The 18,809-nt window shown below is 45.9% G+C and overlaps 1 protein-coding gene across 1 annotated transcript in view; it reads right to left on the bottom strand.

Annotated features, from left to right (window-relative positions):
- The window catches only part of dnah7 (dynein, axonemal, heavy chain 7), a 614,695-nt gene that overhangs the window by 465,189 nt on the left and 130,697 nt on the right, over positions 1-18,809 (bottom strand). The window contains exons 16-18 of the mRNA XM_078551851.1: positions 17,752-17,898; positions 5,451-6,136; positions 2,810-2,996 (exon numbers count right to left, since the gene is read on the bottom strand). Of these exons, the coding sequence (XP_078407977.1) occupies positions 2,810-2,996; positions 5,451-6,136; positions 17,752-17,898 (1,020 nt within the window). The remainder of the gene's footprint in view (positions 1-2,809; positions 2,997-5,450; positions 6,137-17,751; positions 17,899-18,809) is intronic.

Raw genomic sequence — 18,809 nt, 5'->3', positions numbered from 1 at the left:
CCAAACACGTCGGCCTGAATTTTTCAGCCAGTGTGCAGGGGCGGGCCCAACACACCAGAAGATAAAATGATGCGCGATGACGTCAGGCATGCGTTCCTACGTCATCGCACTGTCTCACAATGTTTTGTTTGATGGGCGCACGCCGGAATTGGCTGAGCGCCTGCCGATACCTGATAGGCCTATTAATGCCATTAATGAATAAATTAGTGTAATTGTTTACGCTGCCCGTCTAAGGTTGGCACAGCCACATGAGGAGGCACGTTAAATTAAATTTTGAAACCATTTATTTATTTATTTCAAAAGCACTTCAATCTCCCTGAGGCAGCTCCGTGCCTCAGGGAGACTGAAGCACTCTTTCGCGTGCATGCGCAAAAGAACACTGGCCCTGACTCTCCCTCCTCCCCCCACCTGCACAGGTAGCGCTGAGTGCTACGGCTCGCATCTTACTCTGGGTGGACCTTAATTGGCCCTCCCATGTAAAATGGTGGCGCGAAGCCAATCGTGGGCAGCGGTCAGCTCCACGACCGCCACCCCCCACTCCCGCCGACTGAAAAATTCAGGTCATAATTACACAATCACTGACATTCTTCCCTCTCTTTAGCAGGAGCAGGTCTCATGCAATAGAAGGGAACAGGGCACAACAGGGGGGCATACGCACACCTGCGCTTCCTAAGCCTTATGGAGGAGTAGTGCCTCCACAGCATGGGTTTAGCTGCAAAAGAGACCGTTGCATCCGGCATCACCGAGAACATTGAGGAAGGCATTATGTAACTGCCTTATGCCCTTTCTTATATCACACCTCACCATGCTCTCTGGCATGAAGTGCAAGCTGTTGATGATGCAGCCATGGACATCTTGCTTTCCATCCTACTCCCCCTTCCTTCATTCCAACCCTGCCCTTCTGATTTTCTGCTTTCAGATACCCAAGACTGACACTTGCTCAGCCACAGGAGCTCCAAGAGAAAGGGTGAGAGTAAAGCCACAGCACTGATAAAGAAGCACCATTATTTGATCAACACTTGCAACCACCAACTCAGATACTGGAACTTTAGACATTAGTATAGAATCGGATCTGCATCAGGAACAAGTGGGCTGCAGCCAGGCTCGGGGAAAAGAATAGCTCATGTGCCAGCTCACCGTAGGTTGAGGTCACAGATGAGTTCTTCTATACAGGGCTCTGATGAGGGCTTCAATGAGTCGACCTACAGGGCAATGCCGATGAAAGTGCACATCGAGATGCTTGGTGCATCAGCAAGCCTGGCAGGCAGCCTCTCGTGACTGTCAAGAAGCATGGAGGAATCCAGCTTCAACGTGACCAGGGCATTTTGCAGAGCCTGGCGACCAGTTTTTCTAGCGTGAAAGTGGTAGCCAACTCCATAAATGCACTTGTGGACACAGCATGATGCAGCATCTGGTGGCTGGTCTCATCTTCCACTGCAGCACAGGCAGAAGCCGTCCAATGTCTCAGTGCTGCAGTGGAAGCTCAGGCAGAGGTTATAAGATCCATGCTCGCTGCCATGAGATTACCAGGATTGCTGAGTCACTTCCCCAGAGGAGTGGTGATGATACAGTTGAACACAAGCATGCTGTCCTCACTCAGGATAATAACATTACTGATCCCACCACAGCCACTCCACCAGTGTCCTTGCTGTTGCTTCTCTGCCAGTTGGCTCAGACTGTTGTTGTCCATGCCAAGTGAGGCAGTGTCAAGCCTCAAGGCACAGAATTGCTCAAGGGTGCCCTTGCAGGCCATTGGCAGTCTCCCCATTGAAAGTCAGCAGCTTTCCATCATGTTCCAGTCACTGGGTTAGCATTGCTTAGGAGCACATTGTGATGAGGCGTTGCAAATGGATAGGAAGGTGAAGAATATTGGACCACGGTGGTGAAGGGACGCTCTCCTAAGGAAATCAGAGTCTGAGTAGGTACTCCTGGACAGCTGATCCAGAGAAGAGGTTCTGAATGTCTCCTCCATGCCTTCTCCTCTTCCTCCTCTTGAAGTGCCATACATATCACTAGTAGCAATGGTGGTGTCCTCATGATAGTAATGTTGTGGAGGACATAGCAGATCACCACAAACTTTGATACGCCCTCCAGAAAGCACAGCAGGGCTCCCCAGAATGGTCCAGGAAGTGGAACTTCTGCTTAAGGACATGAAATGCCTGCTCCACTATATTTCTGGTAGAGGCTTGGTTTTCGTTGCATGCCTGTTTTTCTCGAATGGTCAGGTGGTAGAGGTGGGTAATGAGTCATGTGTACAGGGCGTATCGAGCGCTGTATTCAAACAGCCACTCTCTGGTTCTTCTTTCTGGCACAAAGACAGTGGGATCAGCAGACAGCCTCAGGGTGTGACCATTGTGACAGTAACCAGGATATTAGGCTTTCACTAATGATAAAATATTTCACGCAATAAAGACAATAAAAATATAATTTCTCCAACATCTCAGGAAGTTTATACAGTAAATACATGATACCCGATCTGTGTTGTGTTAGCTAATCTCAGTCAGGGCAATTGTAGTAGTGCTATAACTGGCTACAGCAGTTCTGGATTAAGATAAGGAAAATAAGCAGCATCTCCACTCTTGATCACTGTCCATCAACCCACTAGTAGTACACGCATGTGGGTATCAGATGAGGACACATTCAAGGTTAATTCTGATAATCCTCAGTTTCAACAGCAATCATTATGAGGCTTAAAAATTAAAATGAGTCATTTAAAGGAGGCCAATAAATGCAGGCTTTGCACTGCAATTAGTTATCAGTTATCTGGGTGATATTATTATAACCACCATTCTGCAATTATTTAACTTACCATTATAACTAGTTTCATAAGTTCTTTCCAAGTCTTATCTACAGCAGTAAACCGTCTTCCCTCTTCAGGCATCTGGGCCATGATATCAGGGGAGCTGAAAATAGGTTCCAGGTATAGCCAGGTTGCCTGAACTTTTAAACATTCATCCATGATCTCCTGCAGCAGCAACAATTTATTTTCCCACACCCTGTGTTATACAAAACAGAGATTTGAACTTACATTAATTTTTGAGTTTATTATTTTCTAACTGCAGCCCTATTTTTCTTGATTTCTGATTTTTGCATAGCAATACCCCATGTTGGGTAAAAACATAAAACAAAACAGTAAAATATTCTACAAGCACATAAATAAAAGTAAAAATGGGAATAGGACCATAAAAGATGGACAGGATAAATTCACATACAGTAGTGGTGAAATGGAAGAAATGCAAATAATTACTTTACTTCAGTATTTATCAGGGAGGCAAATTAGGTGGACATGACACCAGGAGATTAGAAATAATATAAACACATTTAAAATAAAAAGCAGAGAAACATTAAATAAACCAATCAAATTCAAAGAAGATAAACCCTTGATCTAGATGGACTACATCGGTGTGTTTGAAAAGCATTTAGGAAAGACATAGTAGAGGCAGTATTAAACATATTTAATAATTGGATGGGAGTGCCAGAGCACTGACAGATAGCTAAGGTTGTAACTATATTTAAGAAGGGCAATAGTGCATGTCCAGGAACTATGGACCAGCCAGTTTAACATCAGTGGTAGGAAAAATAATCAAATCATTACTAATGGGGAAAATAAAACATTTAGAAACCAAAAATGAATAATCAGCATGGATTTCAAAAGGGAAAGTCTTGCTTGACTAACCTTATTCAATTCTTTGATGATGTAACAGAGAGAATGGCCTGGATTTTCATCCTCGAGGTGGGTAAGGGGAATCAAGAAAATCACCCACCTCAGGAGAAAGTGCCTGCCAAGGCAGGATTTTCATTGCTGGGGGCTGGGTGCAAGCTAGAGTCAGGATTAGAGCAGAAATCCTGAGGCTGTAGTAAGAGCACTCTGCCAAGTTTTGGTAATCATCATTTACAAAAGATGCAGGGCGCATGAAAAGACCGCACAGAAAAACAATAATAATGATATCATGCCTTAAAATTATGAGTATTGTTGAGGAGAAGGAAACAAAAAATTATCCATTCCAGAAAAAGCTAAATAGAGGTACATTAATTCCTGTAGGCAGCAACATATTAATGTATTGATTAAAAATATCTTCTGATTCATTTTACTGGAATTATAAATATGTTCTAAAATAATTTGTTTCCACCATTTTACTCAAAATATTAAGCAGAAGAAAATTTTATGAACATGTTTATGATGTTGTTAGACAAAAAAAAGTCTTGCATGACCTTGGGAACACTTCCCAGCCAATGAAGTATTTTTGAGGTGGAATCATTATTGTAAGGTACAAAACATAGCAGCCAATTTGTGCACAACAGCAAAGTGACCAGATAATGTGCTTTATTGGTGTTTATTGAAGAATAAATATTGGCCAAAATGTCGATAGGAATTTCCCCTGCTCCTCTTCGAATAATGTCATGGGATCTTTTATGTCAACCTGAGGAGGCTGATGACGCCTCGGTTTAATATTTCATCTAAAAGCTAGCATCTCCAACAATGCCACACTCCCTCAAAACTTCTGTTCAAATGTCAACTTGATATTTTTGTCATAGCAACCAGAGTAGTTCTTCCTTCAAAAAAAACAAGAGGTGTTTTTTTAATCATAAAGATAACTTTGGGGGCTAATATAGAAAAATTAATTTTGAATGATCTAAGATCAGAGAATTAAGTTTACAAACTTAAGGAAACCTTGTGCTTAATGCAATTTCAGTGCAGGTTTAACTCACACTTAAGAGTTATTAATATAGAGAAGACCGCTACCTGGTGGTACTGAATGTGATTTCTCCTGAAGCATTCATAAAGGAAATTAACAGATTTTGGTTCAATGGAAAGTAGAAAGATATAAACTTAAACCTTTGTAGGAAAAATGAGATGAAATATGGTCTGAGCTGTAGTTGTACATCAATCCAATTCTAACCTGATGATGCAACAGCAGAAGAAAAAGAGCTAGAGATGGCCATGTCAGGCAGAACTCTTATGTACTGTGTGCGAGTAAGAGCTTTGCACTGTACGCGCCTAAAAATCTGAGAGATTTACAGCCCTGTGATTTCAGAGTTGTATGGCTTGCTTTAAATTAAATACAAATAGAAACCAGTAAATTTAAGAAACTTTAACTTATCTTCCCTAACCAGCACTATTAAATTCTTGTTTTATGTAAAAGTAAAAACTGAAAATCTGAAATTAAAAAAAAGAAAATGTTGGAAATACTCAGCAGTTCTGGCAGCATCTGAGGAGTGAGGAACAAAGTTAACAATTCAAACTGACGAAAGATCATCAACCTGAAATTTTAAATCTATTTCTCTCTTTACAGATGCTGCTAGGCCTGCTGAGTATTTCCTGCATTTTTGTTTTTATATTATTGTTATTGCTGTATGTGCTTGCTCAAAATTGTTAAACATTTTGCAAAGATCCACTTATACAATTTTTGAACTTATAAAATTCCATAAAGACAATGAAAGTGAACTACCTGATTTCTTTCTCAAATGGCTGTATAAAAGGAGATCCACGCATTGTCTGGGTCTTTACAATGTGGTCATCTAGTAACATCTGGATATCATCAACAGCTGAAAGTATATAAGTCCCTGTTTCTCGATATGGAAGGAGAATGAATTCCATTCCTTCCCACTCCTTCACCATTTTTTCCAGGGCTTTCTCCAGTGAATATTCTTTGCTAGCTGCCTCACTAATACCCTCAAACTGATCCAAGAAAGGTTCAAGATTCATAGTGAGAAACTTGGTAATAGTTGTGTCTTCAGAAGGCTTGAGTGAGAATCCCACAATATCAGATAAGGCATCCCAGTGTCGATCACGTAAACCAGGATTGCACACGACATGAATAAGGGGAATATGCTCCTTGAATTCCTCAACTTTTTTCCTAACAGTATTGGCAATCTTGAATGCATTTGGCGAGTCTGCTAAAGTCCGTTCCAACTTGTATAGACCACGCCAATAGTTTCCTGCATCTGCCTCTACCTGATCTGGGTTGGCCTCAGTAAATGGTCCCTCCATCCAAGCTTTATACTTGGCATTGAACTCTACTGTCATGTCATACAGCCTTAGGTATGGTTGAAGAATATCATTGGTCTGTTTACGCTGAGGATACTGAGACTCAGTCCATCCAAATGCTTGTTCTTCTACATTAATCTGATCAATCTAGTACAATGAAAAAGTGAATATTATTTAAATTAATTTTTAAAGAATTATTATTGACAAAACATAGCATTAATAAGACTATGTTGGTTAAATGTTACACCATCATATTTTCAACTTCAAGTATTACTTGTGAAGACATTTGCCTTGCAAAATACTGTATAATTTTAGACTAATTATTCTACCTTGATACACTACATACATGGATTCACAGCTAAAGGTTTATTCACAATGGATTACTTATGCACCCAACAATTTCTCTGCTCTGAAATAAAATGATCCATATGCATTGCACATGTTAGGATGCAATCACAGCAATTATCCTCTACTCAGTCAAAGTAATAAATTATGTCATTCACAAGGTTCCTGTTTCCTGAAAAAGACATAGCAACCAATCAAATCTATTTAATTACTAGTGCTCTATAGAGCTAATTCAAAATAAAAATAACTTTTTCACAATATATGATAAACTGAAACTTCTCAATCATCTGTTACCTCTGTTTTTAATATTGAGATTCAATATGCACCAAGAGACTTCAAAAAGTGAATTGATTACACACCAGGAACAAAGAACACATTTATTGACAAAGGATAATATAAAACATCAGTTTCCAAAGATATAAGATTTTTTAAAAAGTGAAGATAAAGAGGTGAAGTTTTCCAAATGTAATTGCTTCAGGTCAATTTTTTCTGTTTGTACAAAAAACAGAAGAATTCTTTTGATTGCAATTTATGACACCTGCAAGAATGTGCAATTTTCAAACAGGCATGATCAGAGGATACAATTCAATTAGTGGGAACAAAAACAAAGCAGTCAATTATATCACAACTTTGATACTTCCCAAACAACTAAGCAGCTAATTAAATCAGGCTTGACCAACTTACGGCCTACAGGCTGGATGCAGCTCGCAAAGTCCCTCTATGTGTCCCCCGGAGCCAGTTTTCAAAATCCCAGTCAAACAGCTAAGTTTGACTGGGAGATTCTGCATGGAGCTGCACCTCCAATCGCAGGCCAGTTCTCTCCCGTATTTGCTGATGATAGGCTCACTAGTGAGCCTATCAGCAGCAAATGCGGGAGAGAAGCAATTTCTGATTGGATGCACAACGAACACCAGCCACAGTGCGCTTGGGGCCAGTGGAGCCCAGGGGCGGGGAGCTGAGGGCTGGGGAACCCACAAGCATGTGTAGGAGGGAGCGTAGCAAGGGTGGGAGAGAGAGAGGGTGAGACGGGGGAGGGGAGGGAGAAGGCAAGGGGGAGAGAGGGGGTGTTGGGAAGGAGAGAGAGGGAGAGATGGTGCGAGGGAGAAGAGAGGGTGTGAGGGGGAGTGAGGGGAGATGGGGAGAGAGGGGAGATAGGTTGTGAGGGGGGAGAGATGGTTTGAGGGGCAGAGGGAGAGGGTATGTGAGGGATAGAGAGGGTGTGAAGAGGGAGAAGGTGTGGAAGGGAAGAGGGGGAGGCTGTGAGGGGCAGAGGGAGAGGCTGTGAGGGGGCAGAAGGAGAGCTGTGAGGGTGCAGAGAGAGGAGAGGGAATGTGTGGGGGGCCAGTGTGTGTCCACAAGTCTGGCTCGTTCCCAGTCTCAGGGTTTTCATTCACCATCACCCACACAAACCATCAGGCACTCTCATCCACTCTCGCAAGAGGTGAGGGTGAGTGAGGGAACACTCTGACATTGGGGGTGAGCTGAACACACGCACTCTCACCCTATTACACCCTTATACTCGTCTTGTACTCATCTTTATTTATTACTCATTGTTTTGTTTTTTTCCCAGCAAGTTGTTTGATTTCATGTGTAAATCATGTGTAACATTGCCCCGATCTTTATCTTTCCAAAATTTACTCACTGGTCCCTTGAGTGAGAAAAATTTTAAAATGTGGCCCCCCAGGCGAACAGGTTGGACAACCCTGAATTAAATAGTATAAATGATGACAGAGTATTCTGGGAATACAGAATTACCACACACAGTTGTGGAGCAAGCAATTGTGTGGGCATGCATTTCAATGAACTAAGTTCAGAAAATTTGTTTTAACAAAGATCCGGAACGTGTGGCGGGCCAGTCTAATGAAAAAATATGAGAAAGTGTTTGGTGAGAACATAAGAACATGAGAGACAAGCGCAGGAATAAGCTAAATGGTCCCTCCAGCCTGCTTCGCCATTCAGTAAGATTATGACTAATCTTTGACCCCAACCCCACCTTCCCCCCTTTTCCTTGATTCTTTAAGAGTCCAAAAATCTATTGATCTAAGCCTTAAACATACTCAATCACTGAGTATCCTCAGCCCTCTGGGTTAGAGACTACCAAAGATTCCTTGGAGTGAAAAAACCTCCCCTCATCTCAGTCTAAAATGGTTGACCCCTTAATTTAGAGGAGATACTACCGTGAGCAGAGGATCTACAGGCAGAGGCAAAGCTACCCAAATATGACTCAGAACCAGTGCTGAAGGACACTACTCTCTAGGCAGATGGTCAGAGATACCTGTGCCCTATGATGGCCATGCCCTGCCAGTGGCAGTCAAAGTAACTGTGGCCTTGAATTCCTCCCCTGCTGGACCCTTTCAAGGCTTAGCTACAGACCTCTGTCGTATCTCAAGGCAGGATTTTCCCCTCGTTGGGCTGGCACGGTGGGCTGGCCCAGGAGTCGCCGCAAAACCAACCGCCGCCTGCAAACGGGCCCTGACCGCGATTTCACGCAGGCTGGCCAAGTAACGGTCAATCAGCATGAAACGCGCGCTGAGACCCTCAGCACTGCCAGGGTGGGGGTGGGAAGAGCGCAAGTGCTGAAGTTTGCGTATGCGTGGGTATGCACTCAGTGAAAGCTCCCTGAAGGCACAGTGCCGCCTCAGGGAGCTGAAGATTTTTAAAATGAAAAATAAAGATTCAAAAATAAGGAAAACATGTCCCCACATGTGACCCTGTCACATGAACAGGGACATGTGAAAAATGAGTTTAAAAGTTTTTTTTCAGTCACTGTTGGAAATCTCATCCCGCCCATGAATGAGGTTTCGCAAAAAATACAAAGGCCACCTGACCTATTCGCCCGCCCGCCAACCGTAAGGTTGGACAGGCAGTGAAATATTTAATTTAATTAATTGATTAATGGGCTTAATAGCCCTCTTAATTGTCGGCAGGCGCTGACTCTCATGCGTGCCCGCTGACCAAAATATCGCGCAATAACATCAGGATGCTCACCCAACGTCATCACACGCTATTTCACGCGCATGCGTGTCGGGCGCGTGCCCGCACGCCGAACTGTAAACCCTGCCCTATGAGTTTGCTGCACATTTCTGCATCACCCTGCGGACAGATGCCCTCTTAACCAAAGCTGGACAACACATCATATTCACAGTTGGGGTATCACAAGCTCAGAAGGCACTGGGTTTGCTGCCATGCCAGGATTCTCCCAAGTGCAGGGCATTGTTCAATTCATTCTTGTTGCCATTAAGGCATCCACTGACTGACCAGAAAGGTTTATTAACAGGAAGGCTTACCAATTCCTGAATCTCCAGCTGGTCTGCCATCACAAGAAGAACTTCCTTCATATGTGTGTATGCTTCCCTGGTAGCTGCCATGATGCATTTATTCTCCGCCATCAAGCCTTCTACTGCAATTCCATCTAATCCCCCAAGTCCATGGATGGATTCAAGGGGACAGGGGCTATCCTTCGAGGAGATGGCTTCTCACCGAAATGGTGGCAGAGAGTTGTTACAGTTGGCACAGGGTTGTTACAGTGAGAGCGATCTGCTCAACACAACTCCATTGAGCAGTCCATTAGACTGCTAAAGATGCGTTTTTGCCGTCTGAATCGGTCAGGTGGTATCCTGCTTTACACATCTGCAAGTGTCTCCTGAATGGTCATGGAGTATTGCATTCTTTGCAATATGGCCCATTAAAGAGGTGTGAACCTTCATGCTGCAGGTACAGTGGCAGGACTGATTTCAATGGGCGAAGAGGAGCAGCAGGACATGGGAGAGGATGGGAATGCAGAGGGAGAACCTTTTGCTGCGTGAGGTGGTTCAGCTGAACCACCAGGTGCCCACACCAGGTGTCAGAACGATGTCTTGGCAGCAAGCTATAAATGTGAGGGAATATCAGCAAAGGTTCAGCTAATGTATTTCAAGGGCTGATGGACTTTTCATATGGATGTGAACGGTTCAAGCCTGCGCTGACACAAGGAATGGTAACCATGCGTGAAGATTCTGGAATCTTACCATCACAGAGCCTACTGCCTGGAGTCTTCAATGTCACTGCTGAGGAGCTCCTGTATTGTTCACACACTGTTATGACTGCTTTGCATAAAGTTAACATAGGCTGGAATTTTCTGGCCCCATTGGCATTGGGTGTCATGATGGATGGGGGCGGGCGGGGAAATATGGAAAGAAGGTCAAAAATCAGTTTCACGCCAGTGTGAAAGCACAGCAGGGTCATCCGATAGTCTCTGCCATGACGGAACACTAATCATGCTGGAGGCCGGCGTGATTCCTCAGGAAAACACGCTGGCCCAGAACATGCCTGGACATGCAGAAGTCGGGACTTACCATTCGGGCCTTGGTCAGATCACAGGCATTGGAGGAGTAGAAGATGCTGGAGCTCTACAACTACCGGACCCTGGAGGAACACATGCATCATATGCTGGGTGAATTCGCATGGACATGGCTCTGCCACAAACAACTCATGGAAGGTAGGAGGTCTCCATTGATGTCTTGGGTCTGCTTCGGAACATCACAGTCTTGGCCATGAGATGCTACAGCTGATCAGCGAGGAGGGCGGGGTGGGGAAGAAAAGAAAGACCAAATGTGAGTGGGTGAGGAAGATATTAAGGGCGGAGTGAGGTTGCGGGGTGGGGTTGGGCGAAGGTGGCAGGGGGAGGGATGAAGTTGGGAGAGGGGGGCGAGGGAGTATAGGGAGGAGGGTGCAACGGGGGAGAACACGGCAAGTGGGGAGGTAGGTGTAAGGGGAAAGAAGGTGTCTGGGGGAAGGAGGGAATTCAGAGGGGGGAAGGTCCGGGAGCAGGGAGGTGTCCAGAGGCAGGAGGGAGTAAGGGTGGAGGAGGTCCAGGTGAGCGTGCAAGGGAGGGGTCTGTGGAGCCAATGACTGGGGAGCAAACTGAGGGTGAGCGTGGTAGGAGGGAATGGTGAGAATGGGAGGGGGCACAGTGAGCCGGAAGGGTGTGAGGCTGAGGGTGTGTCGGTAGCGGTAGAAGGGACGGCGAGGGTGGTTACTGGGGACTAGGAGGAGGTCAGGAAGGTCAATGTGGATGGGGGTGGGATTCTCAAGAAGTTGGGAACGTGCACATTCACCTGGACATCCTGGGAAGAAATGGGTTCGGGATGGTAGGTGACAGCGGGAAGATAGAAGGTGATGCCGGGGGGGGTCAACAGTGATAGGGGAAAGGACATTGGTGACCGGGGGAAGTGAAAGAACGGGGGAGCTGATCAAAAGCTTGATCACAACCAGCACTGTCGAAATCGAAAGTGAGTGGAGCCTCATGTTGGATGGGCCCAAGTGCTGATGGGAGTGCAATCAGTGGGTGGGCGGAGATGCAGGTCAGCTCAGATGGACAACTGAAAGAGAGCCCCAGCAGGCAGCATTGAAAATGCTCAAGACAGTAAAATGAGTGTGATGGATGAAGGCTTCGCGTGTATGGGACAGTGCTTGCACGAGGGTCCAAAAGGCCCTGCCACACACATACTTTTCTCTCCAGAAGCACACGTGGTCCAGCTGCGTGCAGCTGAACTGCCAGTGGGGGGATGCTGTGAGAGGATTCGCGAAGCCTGTCAATGAAGCTGAAAGACAACAGTGTACATTATTCAGTGAAAGTGAATACATTTTCAGATTATAAACTGACAAAATGTGTTTCCCCGTGCAACCACTTGTGATCAGGATTTCTTAACTTTTCTAGGCCTATCACTTCTTCTAGGTGCTGACCTGAAATCTGCAGCAGGGGTGGAGACAGCCTGTGCAACGGTTGGCCCTATTGCCTCTGGTGACGTCAGCATGCATCCTCTGGAAAGCCGAGGCCTTGAGGGCCCTGGGTTGCTTTGACTGTCCTTCTGTGAGCAGCTGCTCCCTCTGCGGTGACAGAGGACAAAGTTGAAGGGGTCACAGGCAAATGGGACTCGGAGAGAGCAGACAGCTTCTGAGATTCATGAGTGGATGATCCAGGGTGTCCAGCTGCCCCTTCTCCTCCCTTCAAGTGCCCGAGAGCCCCGGCCTGACTCTTTGAGGGGAAGGAGCACCTCAAGGGACGTCAAGGTGCCCCGTTTCCCTCTCGCGTTGCCAATGCAGAAACTCACCCATGGCTACCACGATGGAATGCAGGTCTCCGTGCATCTCCACGTTCTGATGGACGAGGGTCTCCATGGCGTCTGCCATCCTTCCCACGGAGACCTCCATACACGCACATGTGGGCATCACTTCAGAGAGCAGGAGGACGCACTCCTTCGACTCACATGCCACTTTGTTGAGGGCTTCCAACAGCTCTGCATCATGTTCCCCTGCCTTCTGCTGGCTCTCCATGATGAGTTGGAAAGCCAAATCCAGAGGCTCTTCATCTGACTCAGATCTCGCAAATGCCTCTTCTGAGTCTGCCAAGTGCCGGGGCGCTCGGCTGAACCTGTGTCCTCCTGCTGTGGACAAGTGTCCGTGCGGTGATCATCAGGTTGTGAACCCGAGCCTGCTCTAGATCTTGGTCCCAACGAGGTGTGTGTCTCTGCGCTGATGGAGGGTGTGGGTAAATGCTGTGATGGGTCTTCCAGGCTGCTTATTTCCAGATCTTCAGTGGAGAAGATGTCCATTTGGCTGGAGGTGAGGACTTAGATGGATCTGAGGGACTGGCAGGCTGAGGGTATCGGTCACTTGGCAGAGCTCCCTGTGAACCAAAGTAGAGATAATTAGTGCATGGCAGCAGAGACACAAGCAGGAGAAAGAGCACTGACATTTGTGTTGAAAGAGGGATGATGTGGTGCAGGATCCTCATGTGGGTGTATGCCGCTGACCTCACTGTCACCGCAGGCACGGTCCACATCCTCACCAGTCAGCGCAATGGCACACTCCTCCAAGTGAGTGAGGGGCCTAATGTGGGCCACTCCACCCCTGGTCTGGGACCTCTCCCTGCTGTTGTGAGCCAGTATCTCCTGCATGAAAACAGATGGAGAGTGTAAGCAGGACGCATGGCACAGTGTGGAATTTTTGTGTGCTGAGCGGAGCCATGGGCGGGATGAGGACACAAGCTTGAGAGGATATGAGCCTGATGGAGATGTGAGGGAGTCTGTTACAGCTAATGGTATTGTCCCTTTGAGGTGTGATGGGTTTGGGGGTGTGTGAGTTGAGTGTAATGAGGTGGTTGATTTACCCTGGCAGAACGGATGAGAGCATTCATCCTCTTCCTGCACTGGATGACTAACCTCCTCTGTGCTCCAGTGGCGCTGACTGCCACTGCCTCCGCCTCCCAGGCCGGATTGGTGACTCTGGTGGACCTCCTGCGGCCAGAGCCGGGGTAGAGGACATCGCAGCCACCTTCCACTATGTCCATCAGACACCCCAGATAGGCATCACTGAATATGGGGGCTGCTGTCTTCTTTGCTTTCAGGGCCATCTGTCACCTGGAGCAGTCCTGGTCTGGAGACATGAAGGAAGCAAGCGCTCTGGTGCGCTTTAAATATGGCGCCCAGAACAAGGAAGCGCTGCGAACGCGGCAGGGTGGGCAAATCCAAACCTGCTCACCAGCAATCCGGAACACTTCCTGTGAAAGTATTATTAATGAGGCGGGACATGCCAGGAATGGGACGATATGGCGTGAAAACCCACATTGCGGCCAGCAGGTAAAACAATTTTTTTCCCGCTTGCTACAGCACTTCGTGCAAATCTGGGATGATTCCGCCCATAGTCTTGCATTTATCATTAACAATAAGTTCATTTATTCACACTAATAAAAAGCAAAAGACTGCAGATGCTGGAAATCTGAAATAAAACAGAAAATGCTAGAAAAACTCAGCAGGTCATATGGACTCGAAACGTTAACTGTATTCCTCTCCACAGATGCTGTCAGACCTGCACAGTTTTTCCAGCTTTTTTTGTTTTCATTTCATTTATTTACATATTGCAGTTTTGAACAAAAAAATCAGCAGTGCACATCACCATATCACCAGGGTGACCCACTCACTGATCTACCTAATGCAGTGCCCTATGCACTCAGATACTTCCATCAAGTGGTGGCTTGTTATCTCAGAGAAGGCGAAGAGAGCCTGCCCCCTTCTCCAGCCTAGCAGCTGAGATGATTGTGCAATCATCTTCGTCATGGATAGACCCCTTGACGCCTCTTGAGACTGCTCTGTTGCATCCTTGCAATGGCAGCCCTCATCACTGTGTCCTGCTGCACTGATGCTTCCTTTGTCAGAAGAGCCAAGCAAGCTGAGGATGATGACGGGACCACGTGAAATGTGGCATCTTCATCCTCTTTGGCAATTCCTCAGTCCTTGTTGGACACTGCTGATGGTTTCAGGGAGGCTGCCATTAGATGCAACTGGTCACCAAAGCGATTGGCCTGTCCAGCCTGCATAGCACTTCTTGTATTCCATGGACATTGTTACTCAGGGTCTGAACAGACTGCATAGCGCACCATGCATTCTGTGCATGACAGGATACTGCTCCTGCAGGCGCTCCAAGTCCTGTCACATATAGTTCTCCAAGAGGTTGGCAACCCTCTTATTGGAAGGTCTCATGCTCTCAAAGCCATGAGGAATGATGGAGTTCATCTGCCCCATAGATTCCCCCATTTGCAGCCCACAATCATGTACAGCCTCAGGGAGCTCTAACAGGTGAGAGAACATCAGCTGCTGCTGCTTCAGGAAACACCCTCCATGTTGTGACTGAAGAGGCCCTGAATCACTGCCCAGCTGAGCATTGCTATGACTGTCCTCCCTCCTCCGAGGGGGACTGTGCACAGAAGTCTCTGCCTCTGACACTTGGTGTTGTACTACTCATCCAGTGCCACCGTATCTAACTGCGTGGAAGGATCCACTGAGATGAAAGTGTCAGCACTGGTGAATGGTGTGCTAGTCAGATGTGATGCTGCATACTTGAACATCTCTTCATTCTGCCTGTGTCCAAGGGATGCCTCTGGAGAAGGGGGTCATGCATTGCCACTGAAACCTGTGGGAAACACAGGAAGAGTTCATCAGAATTAGCCTTGGAGACCTGAAGGCTCTGCAGTGATGATGCCTTCCACATCACCTATGCTCGGCATACTTTCTAATGAGGTGTGGCACAAATTCTCCCTTCCAAAACACATGTATGGGCCTCTTCAACAACCATGTGCGTCTGGGAATGACAGTCTCACCACCACCAACTATTTCCATAGCGGTCTCGTCAGTGGCCCTTAGTGAATTATGAAGGATTCCCATCCACCCATCTTGGCCCTTTCTCGACAGTTATGTGCCTGCTTCACTAGCAAAGATAAAAGAGAGAGAGAAAGGAAGATAACACACTGCAATCTTTCATGGTCAAGATCAGCTCTTTCAAAATGTTAGAAACAGCATTTGTCTATGGTGGCATGTCCTCAGAAGCAGTCTGGCTCAAAGATTCTCCGATGGGTGAGTGAGTGTCCTGAGTACACCTCTTTCAAAGTTGAGGAGCAGCATATGCCCTGTGTCTCCTCAGTTGTGAGTAATGTAGGGCTTATACCCAAAGATCTGTGCCATTTGTTGGAGGTTACACTCACCTTGCCAGATCATAATAGGTCACTGAGCTGTTTCCTGCACTAGATCCATGTCCACCGGAACTCTCCCCTGGTACTAATGATGTTTACAATTTCAAGCCATGCCCTCTTGCCTTGGGCAGATGGCATCCTCTTTGAATCTGGGTTGATGATGTCCTTCCTCTCTCTCATGGCCTTAACCAAGGCCTACAGGTCAGCATCAGAGAATCTTGGTGCCGCCCTGCCCCGGCTTCCTTGTTTCCCGTTCTGCTGAGACATTGTGGCAATTGTGGCACTGGAGCTGAAGACTTACAAAAGTCAAATGTGTTTTTGGCTTAGTCAGAGAATAGCATCAGCAAGGAGTGTCCCGACTGTTCTGTCCTCTTCTTTTCGAACAGGAAACCAGCACTCACCAGCATCCTACTTGGTGCGAACACAAAAACAATGTTTCCCTGTTCTTCACAGCAGTAGTTGCTTTCATCTCTCTCTCTTTCTCTCTCTCCCTGTGTGTCCATCTCCGAAAAGCAGCATGGTTGAAAACTGTCAGCTGTTCTTCAATAAATTTCAGTTTGAGTGTCTTTCCCCATGACAACCAGATTACGTAGATCTGTCCCCATGCAATGGTATGACTCCTATCCCCTTATCCAGAACATTCTGTTTCACCTTACGCTAAAGGAGACATTTATAACATAACTGTTGTAAAGTTCAATGCTGATAACACTTTGTTTTCACTACTTTTCTTTCACTTGTAACATTTTCCCACATACATCTGTACACAAGTCCAAGAACAAGGACAAAGGTTAGCATTCCCTATTTCATCCAAAATATTTTGAGAAACATTTATGCGTAGCTCTGAACAAGAAGGGTGAAGGTAGGGAACAAGGGACTTGCAGAGGTTTTTCTTACTTTCCCATTAAGAAAGGGGACTCTCCTAAATAGTTTCACTTCATAACGGAAAAATGAGAGGCAGCTCACAGTATTTCAAACTTTCTTTTCTGCCATTTGTCAACACTTCTTCCTCACTTACAATGGTTGCTGGTGCTCCTTTAAATTTTGCCTGCTCCAGAGGTGGCCTGACTCTGTTCACATCCCCCTGGTCACCAGTTGGCCACCTGGCCTGTCGCCTGACCAATTAGGACCCTGCCTAGGTCAAAATTATGTTCGCTTCCTGGTTCTCAGCAGGGGTGGGTTTGCAACCCAGAAATGGACCTGCCTCCCATTTCCTTCCTCCTCCAGAAAAATCTGGCTGATAGCACACCCTATTTGGGATCTCCTCAGTCCCTCTGAGAACCGTCTTCCCAACATATACAATCATGCCAGCAGGCCGCCTAATTTATTTAGAGGCCAGCAACTGCGTCCATCCTACTTCCTGCCCATGGGCCCAAAAAGATCCCCAATCTAAAATTTTCCTCAGTATGCATTTTGCACTTGGAATAGTATCCAACTTCTCACAAGTCAAATATTTCACACAATAGTCAGTATCTTTTACCAAGATTTTTTTTTCATACAGCACTCTCCGTTTAGACGTAGTGAATTTAGTAATTCAATTATTTTTAATTTTCTCCCCTTCTGCCCTGTGGGCTGGTTCCTTGAGCAGGGTGGCATGTTACTCCATAGGCATTAGGAGCCTTGACAGCAAGTGACAGTAAGCTATTTGACTGTGGGACTATCACAGCCATGTACAAGTCTGACTGCACCTGATAACAATGTCACATCCATAAATTATCTACAGCCTTTATACTGTTATGACATCATATATATGTAGTATAATTTTGTAACAAAATATAACTATTTTTTCATAAAATAAAAAACATTAACTGGCTTTATAAAATGTGAAACACCAGCTTATTCGTTTTTGACGCCCATGGATAAGTTTATAGTCATTTATTTTCATTACTACTTTGAAGAAGCTGTAACTCAATACCTTCTCCATTGCTTGATTCAGTTTCGCATTTAACGTTTGAGCCTTTCGTAGGTACCGACTGACTTCTGTCAGTTCTGCAAAAGTGTAGAACTCTTCCACTTGCTTAGCATAGCTTTCCAACTCCTCTACAAATCTTTCAGTACGAAGCTAAAAAATTAAATAAACCATGAAAGAGGCACCATATTAAATTTAGATAGTATACATTTTTTGAATAATAGGTTGACTCTCATTTTTCACTAACAGTCATGAAAATGTTGAGCCCAAAATTCCAATTAAGCCCAGGGCTGAGGAGAGCCAGATCTACCACGTACAGCTGGATTCTGGGGCAGGACCTGGTTCTGCTGAGATCCTTTATTGTTTTCTTCACTGCAGGCATTGAGGGGGGGCCATGCCAGATCTCCAGTCCACTCTCCCCTATATCAAGGGGCATGTCAGTGGGGTGGTGAAAAAGGCATATGGGACACTTGCCTTTATCAATCGAGGCATAGATTACAAAAGTAGGGAGGTCATATTGGAGTTGTATAGAACCTTGGTGAGGCCACAGCTGGTGTACTGTGTGCAGTTCTGGTCACCACATTATAGGAAGGATGTGATTGCACTGGAGGGGGTGCAGAGGAGATTCACCAGGATGTTGCCTGGGATGAAACATTTAAGTTATGAACAGAGGTTGGATAGACTTGGATTGTTTTCATCGGAGCAGAGAAGACTGAGGGGCGACCTGATTGAGGTGTACAAGATTATGAGGGGCAGGGTGGATAGTGTTCCCCTTAATTGAAAGGTCAGTCACGAGGGGACATAAGTTCAAGGTGAGGGGCAGGAGGTTTAGGAGGGATGTGAGGAAAAACTTTTTTACCCAGAGGGTGGTGACAGTCTGGAATGCGCTGCCTGGGAGGGTGGTGGAGGCGGGTTGCCTCACATCCTTTAAAAAGTACCTGGATGAGCACTTGGCACGTCATAACATTGAAGGCTATGGGCCAAGTGCTGGTAAATGGGATTAGGTAGGTAGGTCAGGTGTTTCTCACATGTTGGTGCAGACCTAATAGGCCGAAGGGCCTCTT

This window comes from Cetorhinus maximus, chromosome 11 (assembly GCF_964194155.1).
Source record: "Cetorhinus maximus chromosome 11, sCetMax3.hap1.1, whole genome shotgun sequence".
Classification (NCBI taxonomy): Eukaryota; Metazoa; Chordata; class Chondrichthyes; order Lamniformes; family Cetorhinidae; genus Cetorhinus; species Cetorhinus maximus.
Note: the sequence above shows the minus strand (reverse complement) of the source record. Positions and strands in the feature narration are given on the sequence as shown.